This window comes from Trichomycterus rosablanca, chromosome 8 (genome assembly GCF_030014385.1).
Source record: "Trichomycterus rosablanca isolate fTriRos1 chromosome 8, fTriRos1.hap1, whole genome shotgun sequence".
NCBI classification, from domain to species: Eukaryota; Metazoa; Chordata; class Actinopteri; order Siluriformes; family Trichomycteridae; genus Trichomycterus; species Trichomycterus rosablanca.
Genome location: NC_085995.1, coordinates 40,678,819 through 40,688,746, shown reverse-complemented (window position 1 = coordinate 40,688,746; position 9,928 = coordinate 40,678,819). Strand labels below are relative to the sequence as shown.

General features: G+C 46.1%; 1 protein-coding gene across 1 annotated transcript in view; it reads right to left on the bottom strand.

The window, feature by feature from the left end:
- Nucleotides 1-1,503: 1,503 nt before the first annotated feature.
- Nucleotides 1,504-9,928, bottom strand: part of LOC134318743 (AF4/FMR2 family member 2-like) — a 37,541-nt gene continuing 29,116 nt past the window's right edge. The window contains exons 12-15 of the mRNA XM_062999675.1: nt 9,124-9,217; nt 7,807-7,856; nt 3,617-3,846; nt 1,504-1,625 (exon numbers count right to left, since the gene is read on the bottom strand). Coding sequence (XP_062855745.1) covers nt 1,504-1,625; nt 3,617-3,846; nt 7,807-7,856; nt 9,124-9,217 — 496 coding nt within the window. The remainder of the gene's footprint in view (nt 1,626-3,616; nt 3,847-7,806; nt 7,857-9,123; nt 9,218-9,928) is intronic.

The window sequence follows — 9,928 nt, the reverse complement described above, 5'->3', positions numbered from 1 at the left end:
ATCTTTTATTAAAAAAATAATACATTTACACACGATTCTTAATATTTACGAGTTTTGATGTGTTGCCAGATAGAAACTCCTCTTTTTTAAACATGCAATATTTCAGTCAGAATGCAGCCGATTTCTTCATAAATAAATCAGTTTATTTTTTAATAGACGATGTGAGAAAACTGACATACGCTACATGGACAAAAGTATTGGGACACCCCTTCAGCCGTCTTATGCCAAGTTCACACTACACGACTCTCGGCGTGATCAGATCTCTGTACAGTTCACACTACACGACTGATCTGTGATGGGGGGGGGGGTCACACACTACACCATCTATCACTGGGAGGAATCTCAGGCGAGTCTGTCTGGTCTTCCAAACTACGTTTAGTCACAAAAACAAGCGTGAGAAGTTACGAGGGGTGTAACGATACCACGTCCAAAAATGCACGTCAACAAGAAGCGAGAGTTCAAAGTTTGCAGGGGGCGTCTGTTCTATTCTGTAGTGAGTTGGAGCGTGGGTATTATGGTTTAGCGTAGATGATAAGGTCACAAATACTGTAAAGCTTGTGTGTGTGCTGACGTATTCTATACATGTCAGGTCCAGATATTCGACATGCTAGATATCTTTCTCGAGTCTGTGAGTGCTCGGTGATGGACACACAGCGATCGAGAGCCGAGTTTCGATCCCCGAGCGAACGGCGAGTTGCTTCCGAGCTGCCACATCTAGCGGCGACCAGTCGGCGAATGAAAATCAGGGCAAAAAGCGGGTAGTGTGAACCAGGCATTAGAAGAGAGACTGTTGTTATAGTCTGTTTTTGAAACTGGACGTCCGGCAAGCTCACAGTCAGGCGTCCCAATACTTTTGGCCATATAGTGTACTTTAAACCATATAGAGTTTTTAAACCCTGAGCCAACAACATGGGTCTTAGAGAGGAATAATAATAATTAAATAAATAACAGGCACATAAACGCGAACTGAACCGGTACACGGACGCCCTCTTGTGGAGGCTAAATGTTACATCTTGTAAACCACAGTGGGACCAGATTGCCACTAAGTTTATAAATTATTATTAATAATTAAATGTGAGTTATAATTGAAACCCTGCTTTAAATGATAGATTGTCAGTTCTGCGGTGGCTCTACCTACTTTTCCTGATCAACCTGGCACGCAGGTAACCAGATGTAGTATTTTGTTATGGTTTGGGTCGATGGGTCACTGTGCAGTAGGAACCATGTAAGGATGGACGTGTAACCACACCATGCTGTACCACACTGCCTGGGTGAAGTAGGTCAACACTGGCATCAAAGGACCATCCCACTGAACTCCCCAGAGACTCGATCATCACCTCCCGCGCCTGCTCCCACCACACGTTCCACGTTTCCCCGCGGTTCCACGGTTCCAGGCGCGTGAGAACGTCTCTCAGACGGCAGTGCTGGTGGACGGAGGGGGCAGATAAAGGGAGGAAGGGTAACAGTGAAAGCTAGAGGGCACAGTGACGAGGAGCTCCAGGACTATAACAAATGAGCTTCTATGCGGAGCCAGTGGAGTCCTTGGCGGATGTAGCGCACCAGGTCGGTCATGCTGCTGTGCTGCGTCAGCGGGTCCATCAGCGAGTCCAGTTCCTGAAAGAACTCTGCAGAGACACAACAACACCGAGCGTAAATGTCCATCCTCACAGAGTCAAGTCTACGTACAGTATAATACAGCCAAAAGTATTCGCTCGTCTGCCTTCACACGCATGTGAACCTGAGTGACTCCCATTCTTAATCCACAGGGTTTAATATGATGTCGCCACCCTTTGCAGCAATAACAGCTTCAACTCTTCTGGGAAGGCTTTCCACAAGGTTTATGAGTGTGTTTATGGGAATTTTTGACCGTTCTTCCAGAAGCGCATTTGTGAGGTCAGACACTGATGTTGGACGAGAAGGCCTGGCTCACAGTCTCCGCTCTAATTCATCCCAAAGGTGTTCTATCAGGTTGAGGTCAGGACTCTGACAGGCCAGTCAAGTTCTTCCACACCAAACTGGCTCATCCACGTCTTTATAGAGCTTGTGCTTTGTGCACTGGTGCGCAGTCATGTTGGAACAGGAAGGGGCCATCCCCAAACTGTTCCCACAAAGTTGTCCAAAATCTCTTGGTGTGCTGAAGCATTAAGAGTTCCTTTCACTGGAACTAAGGGGCCGAGCCCGACTCCTGAAAAACACCCCCACACCATAATCCCCCCTCCACCACACTTTACACTCGGCACAATACAGTCAGACAGGTACCGTTCTCCTGGCGACCGCCAAACCCAGACTCGTCCATCGGATCACCAGACGGAGAAGCGTGATTCGTCACTCCAGAGAACACGTCTCCACTGCTCTAGAGTCCAGTGGCGGTGTGCTTTACACCACTGCTTGGTGACGTAAGACTTGGATGCAGCTGCTCGGCCATGGAAACCCATTCCATGAAGTTCTACACACTGTTCTTCAGCTGATCTGAAGGCTACATGAAGTTTGGAGGTCTGTAGTGATGGACTCTGCAGAAAGTTGGTGACCTCTGCGCACTATGTTCCTCAGCATCCGCTGACCCGCCCTGTCATTTTACGTGGTAACACTCGGTGGCTGAGTTGCTGTCGTTCCCAATCACTTCCACTTTGTTATAATAGCACTGACAGTCTGATATAGGGTATCTGGACACACCTTCAATTTGTGCAGAGCCACGCCCCGATCTCTGCGCTCCTTCACTTTCTGTACAGGCACACTGGGCAATCAAGGTCCCTACACAGTATTGACAAACCCCACCGATTAGTCCGGTCTTTCCCCCCTGCTGCAGGCATTAGCCAGTCATGCCTGCTAGAGGGCGCCCAGCTGACCGGCAGCACTGGTGTCCAGCCCTCTTCTATTTGGACTTCAACCATATTAAACACCTTCAGGATGAACTGGAATCTTGACTGTGAGCCAGGTCTTTCCTTTTGAGATCAGTGCCTGACCTCTTGAATGCTATCTGGGCTAAACAGGTCCAAATTCCCAAGGACACAGTCCAGCAGATAGGTGGAAGCTGTGGCTATGGGTTTGAAATGTGACGTCCATCAAGATCGTTTTCAGGTGTCCACATAGTTTCGGACACCTTAATGTACACGAACTGTGGAATTTCTTGGTATTTTGGTATGTTCTCCTTGTTGGCTGTTATGACTGCAGGTACACAAGCTGCACGCACTCCGCAAGTTCTCCCAGCATGATCCAAGATCTCACAATATTCCAAAGAGCATCTTATGATGTTCCTGCTCGAGTTCCTCTGCCCTCAAGTGCAGCCGAAAGTGCTTCCTGGGGTTTAGATCCTTGACCATCAGAGCTGCCTGATCTTCGTTGGTCTGAACGTGGTTGTTGCAGCCACTTCTTATCACCTTCCAGTATTATCAGAGCTGGATCTCGTTCTACAGGCCCCTGGACCAGTCCTGGAGACCCTGTCTGACCTTTCCTCCCAGCTGCAGGGCTTGGACTGGTTCCTTACCTGTGCCTATTGTTTCAGACTTAAAAAATAATCATGAAACTACGACCCTTTGAAGTTAAAAGTACCGAATCACGTTGCCGTAGCAACTTTTTGAGGATGATGAGGTTTTGGGTTTGATGTCAGGGCTCGTACCTTGGCTCTCGTGGGCGAGCTTGTCGGCCGTGTCCCAGTGTTCGTAGCTGCGCAGGATGTTGTTGGTGATGTTGACGTGACTGGCGGCCATGTGGTGGATGCGCTGCGGGATGGCCACGGTGCCCGAGGACGAGGAGGACGATGAGGAAGAGCCTGCGGCTCCGGTACTGCTGTTTACCGAGTTGACTGGGGAGGGACTGAGGGACATGGGTGACGGCGTTCCTGTACTCCTGAAAAGAACAGAGACATTTTCGTTAGCTATTGATCTGATGGTGCGTGTGAGGGATCTATTAGATGTGGATCTGATGGTGCGTGTGAGGGTGAGGGATCTATTAGATGTGGATCTGATGGTGCGTGTGAGGGTGAGGGATCTATTAGATGTGGATCTGATGGTGTGTGTGAGGGTGAGGGATCTATTAGATGTGGATCTGATGGTGCGTGTGAGGGTGAGGGATCTATTAGATGTGGATCTGATGGTGTGTGTGAGGGTGAAGGATCTATTAGATGTGGATCTGATGGTGTGTGTGAGGGTGAGGGATCTATTAGATGTGAATCTGATGGTGCGTGTGAGGGTGAGGAATCTATTAGATGTGGATCTGATGGTGCGTGTGAGGGATCTATTAGATGTGGATCTGATGGTGCGTGTGAGGGTGAGGAATCTATTAGATGTGGATCTGATGGTGTGTGTGAGGGTGAGGGATCTATTAGATGTTGATCTGATGGTGCGTGTGAGGGTGAGGGATCTATTAGATGTGGATCTGATGGTGCATGTGAGGGTGAGGGATCTATTAGATGTGGATCTGATGGTGTGTGTGAGGGTGAGGGATCTATTAGATGTGGATCTGATGGTGCGTGTGAGGGTGAGGAATCTATTAGATGTGGATCTGATGGTGCGTGTGAGGGTGAGGGATCTATTAGATGTGGATCTGATGGTGCGTGTGAGGGTGAGGGATCTATTAGATGTGGATCTGATGGTGTGTGTGAGGGTGAGGGATCTATTAGATGTTGATCTGATGGTGCGTGTGAGGGTGAGGGATCTATTAGATGTGGATCTGATGGTGCATGTGAGGGTGAGGGATCTATTAGATGTGGATCTGATGGTGTGTGTGAGGGTGAGGAATCTATTAGATGTGGATCTGATGGTGTGTGTGAGGGTGAGGGATCTATTAGATGTGGATCTGATGGTGCGTGTGAGGGTGAGGGATCTATTAGATGGTGATCTGATGGTGCGTGTGAGGGTGAGGGATCTATTAGATGTGGATCTGATGGTGTGTGTGAGGGTGAGGGATCTATTAGATGTGGATCTGATGGTGTGTGTGTGAGGGTGAGGGATCTATTAGATGTGGATCTGATGGTGTGTGTGAGGGTGAGGGATCTATTAGATGTTGATCTGATGGTGTGTGTGAGGGTGAGGGATCTATTAGATGTGGATCTGATGGTGCGTGTGAGGGTGAGGGATCTATTAGATGTGGATCTGATGGTGTGTGTGAGGGTGAGGGATCTATTAGATGTTGATCTGATGGTGTGTGTGAGGGTGAGGGATCTATTAGATGTCGATCTGTAGTTCATGTATTAAACGTAGCAGATCTGATCAGCACAAAGACCTGAGGGAGCACCCACCAAGAGACAAGTCAAGAACCGCTGACAGATTGTTGGGCACCCAAGACTCATTGACGACAGAGGAACTAAAGGACCAGCAGAAGATCTACTGTAGATCAACTCCAGTTCAAAATAAAATGTGGGGCAGAAAGTTCTAGAACCTGCAGCAAATATAAAAACAGCAGATTTTGGCCTCGGTTACCTGCGGCGTGCGCCGAGGAACCAGCAAGAAAAGTCATTTGAATGTAATTAGCATCACGCCGTCATGCCACACAAGCACAGCTAAATTGCCTGGCTGTCAGCGCACACACACACACACGCACATACACGCACATACACACACACGCACACACATCAGTCTTTCAGTGCTTAAACGTAAACAATCAAGCCACGCCGGCTGTAATCCGGCGATAAATTGAGCCGCGCTCGGCCCGGCGGGGTAAATTATGTTCGCTGTCAGCAGCCGGAGCCGTTCTGGAACAGCGCCGGGTTTTACTCAAATAAACATCATACAGACGCGCAGACCGAGGAGCGGCGGGGCGGGACGGTGGCGGGAAGGGGGGGGGGGGGGGCGTAAAAAGATTCATGAAGGTAAACAGAGCGAGGAGGCGAGAGGAACCCCGGACCTGAACCCTCCGTCATAAACCTGCCACGTCATCTCGGATATAAGTCATGACCAGTGTTATAACAGGGCGCTGGGGCTCTGGACTCTGGCTGGGCGTTGGCTGGGCGCCCCCTAGTGGACACAAGTGGGTGGGAAAAGACGGGACTAAAAAGTGGGCGGGGTCTTCGACACTGCGTTAGGACCCTGGCTACTAGTGGAGGAACGTGGAGATCAGCGCGTTACTCTCCCTGCGTGAGACCGACCTCACACGCCGATCCACCAAAGAACGGGCGAATAAGAAGGGGTCATTGGAGGGTCTCCAGCAGCCGGAGAGGAACTGGCTACGACTAAACTGGGAGAAAAAGGGAGAAAATGCAGAAATTAAACAGTACTGGGTTTCCACTTAGAGCCGTATCATGTTGTACAGGCGCCTGGACCAGTCCCCGAATCCCGGAGACCCTGTCTGACCTTCCCTCCCTCAAACCCGCCCAATGGGGGGGGGGGGGGGGTGAATACTTTTGCTGATCAGCAGTACGAGGAGGATCAGAGTTCTCTGTACTGTAATCACGTCTGACAGGTGAGACGGCAGCGCCTCAGCAGGACAGAAACGGGCACACAGAGCCGATCACCGTGCCCCGCCGTGCCCCGTACCACTCGCCATATTGCCATGGAGACGGCATGAACCCCCCCCCCCCCCCCCCCGAGCTACTGGCTTCGTTTCTTCACGGTCTTGGATTTAAACGAACCGTGACCGAGGGTTTACTTCTAACTCCCGGCGGGTCTGAAGTCTCGACTGTACCGGTGCTGTTCGTACCCACCGCCCGCTCACGAACAGCGCCACCTTCAGGAGAACAACTGCTGGTCTCAAATTTACGTATTACAGGAGAAGTTCCTGTCTATCATGTCTATTATATAATAATATAGTAATAATAATATTTAATACAAATAATTAGTAAAAATAGTAATAATATTTAATTAATAATAATAACAATAAATTAGCAATAATAATAATATTAATAATAATTAATAATAATAAATAATAATTAATAATAATAATAATAATTAATAAATAATAACAATAATAATAATAAGTAATAATAATAATTATTGTTGTTATTAATAATAATAAGAAAAATAATAATAATAATAATAATAAATAATAACAATAATAACAATATTTAATAATATTTAATAAATATAATTAGTAAAAATAGTAATAATATTTAATTAATAATAATAACAATAAATTAGCAATAATAATAATAATAACTAATGATAAATAATAATAATATTTTATTTATAATAATAATAAAAGCAGCATTAATAATAATAATAATAATAATAAAAATATTTAATAATATTATATAATCATAATAGTGAAAAATAATAATAATTAATAATAATAACTATTAATAATATTTACTGAACATAATTAGTAAAAATAGTAATAATATTTAATCAGTAATAATAATAACTAATGATAAATAATAATAATATTTTATTTATAATAATAATAAAAGCAGCATTAATAATAATAATAATAATAAAAATATTTAATAATATTATATAATCATAATAGTGAAAAATAATAATAATTAATAATAATAACTATTAATAATATTTACTGAACATAATTAGTAAAAATAGTAATAATATTTAATCAGTAATAATAATTAATGATAAATAATAATAATAATAATAATAATAATAATAATAATAATAGGATGTGTGCATTCTTGAACTTTCTAGTTTTCAAACAGCAAATCTTTATATTTGCCAATTATTCATTATATAGACAAAAGTAGGCACAAATTCCCATACACGGACATTCTCCAAACTCTTGTGAGAAGCTTCTCAGAGGAGCGACTGTTGTTCTAGCTGAACAGATCACACAGAGGGACGTCGGACCAGCTAATCTTTTCTGTAAGTAAATAATTGAGGAAATAAAATGTAAAAGAATAGAAGTGTAATAATATTCAGGACGTACTTTCCGTTGGAGCCCCACGGTGAAGGTGCTTGGGAACTTTTCGCGGAGTTCTGTGGAAGAGAAGAAGCCGGGATCATTAATGTGGAACGACGGAGCAGCAAACGCTCAGACGTGATGAATCAGAACCTGCGTCCTGACAGCGTCCGCTCAGAATTAACGCTCCTCGTTTATACACTCGTTACATAAAGTGCTCACAGCGCTAATAAAACCTTTATCCAGGCGTGGCCAGTTGGAGCTTCTCTCTCTCCACCAATCAAAGAGGACCAAGGATTTATGAGACTATTAAACTCTTTTAGACTCCGCCCCTGGTAGGTGAAAAGAAGTGCTCCTCTGCTTCTCTACCAAGGGCGTGGTCCCAGAGAGTGCAGTATCGCCCCTGGTCAGCAGAGGCCACACTTACACCCCATTCCAGCCATTCTCCCGCCCCTCCCTACAGACCCACAGCCAATCGTGTGTCTGTGTAGGTGCCCGCCCGGCCGATAGCACAGCTGAGATTATAACTTGAGAGCCCCTGATCTCAGCACTAACGTTTTTTGGTACCATTACAAAAATCAGAATATATGATGACCAAACCTTGGCAGTAAACGCTGTTGGGATCAATCACGCCAAAACATTAGGACCACCTGCCTAACAGACATCTGAAGCAGTCCGGTGGTGTCTGCTACCAGGACAGCAGTTCTTGTTGCATGGTGGATCATCCAGCAGTGCATCCTGGTGCTTCGTCATCACTTCTCCAGGTAAACGATGTTCATGCTTGGCCATCCACGTGAACTTGGAGACCAAGGATTCTTCTGACCTTCTTTTATAGCTCCAACATCCAGTTCCTATGCCTACAACCTCATCGTAGGTGCTTCCAGATGTGGACAGGAGTTGCATGGGAACTTTGACTGGTACAGAAGGGTTCGGTGCAGTGTGTTGTGCTACATTTACTTCATCAACAGCATTAAAATCATCTGCAGTTTGATCCACACTAGATCTGTTGGTTCGTCCTCTGGCTCGTCCCTCCTCTGACCACTGTGGGTGGGGACTCACCACGCCCGTCTCTGACACCCCCTGCTGTTTGGGAGATCTGATCATAACGATCTGGTCCTGATTAAGTCCCTCAGGTCTCTATGCTGATCAGATCTGCTGCGTTCAACATGTGAACTACGAGGAACCTCCATCAGATCGACGTCTAATAGATCCCTCACCAGTGCTAAAAGCACATTTTTGATGGGTGGTCTTAATGTTTTGGCTCATCATTGTTAGCACGTATAACAGCACACGCTGTCTGACATGAACTAGCTGCTGAGGTCGCTAACACAGAGATGAATTTACCTTGAAATACTCCATGAGGGATCTGGAATACTTCATGGCATGATCCTTCTTCAGCCTGAACATCCGGAGGTACAGCAGAGATAAACACCGGTTACTGCAACGGAGGAGAACACGCAGCTGAACAAACACGAGCAAACATCCGCCGCTCTCTCTCCGCTGCGTTGTTGACGTAACGTGACGGCAGAAAAGCTAGACACATTAGCAGCCGGTCCTGATGAGATCACGTGTACAAACCTTCTTCTAATTTGGTCATTTCCAATTCCCAAAGCTAGTGGATGAGCACCTGCTTCCTCAGAGGCTCCTCCTCCTTTACACCAGCCAGCGATGGAGTCCTACAGAAAGCCGCACCACGTATGGAGGGTCACGCTATGCTCTGTGTGTATAACTCTGAACCAGACAGCAGGAGCAGAACCCCAACCTGACCTTCCCTCTTCCAACACGCCCCACTGTCTGTTCAGAGTGGTTAGATTACTGACTGTGTGCTCATATACACAGGGATGATTCGACACCCAATGAACCCTTGACGTTAACGTAAACACATGCATCGATGTGCCAGACAGACGCCGGATTCCTTTTATCTGGTTGGGAGCGTATAAATGCGCCGCTGCCACGCAGAAATCTTGGGTTCTCCTCTATCGGCCTAATGAAATAGAGGAATGATGATCCTCTCTAAGCTGATTAAGCTCTGGAGCTGTTTTAAATCCCCCCCCTCAGACAGGGACCCATCGTGGACGGGCGTCGGCTGAGGGGAGATTTAGACCCAGCAGACGTAAAAGTGCCGGATTTGGCTTCCATCGACTTTGTG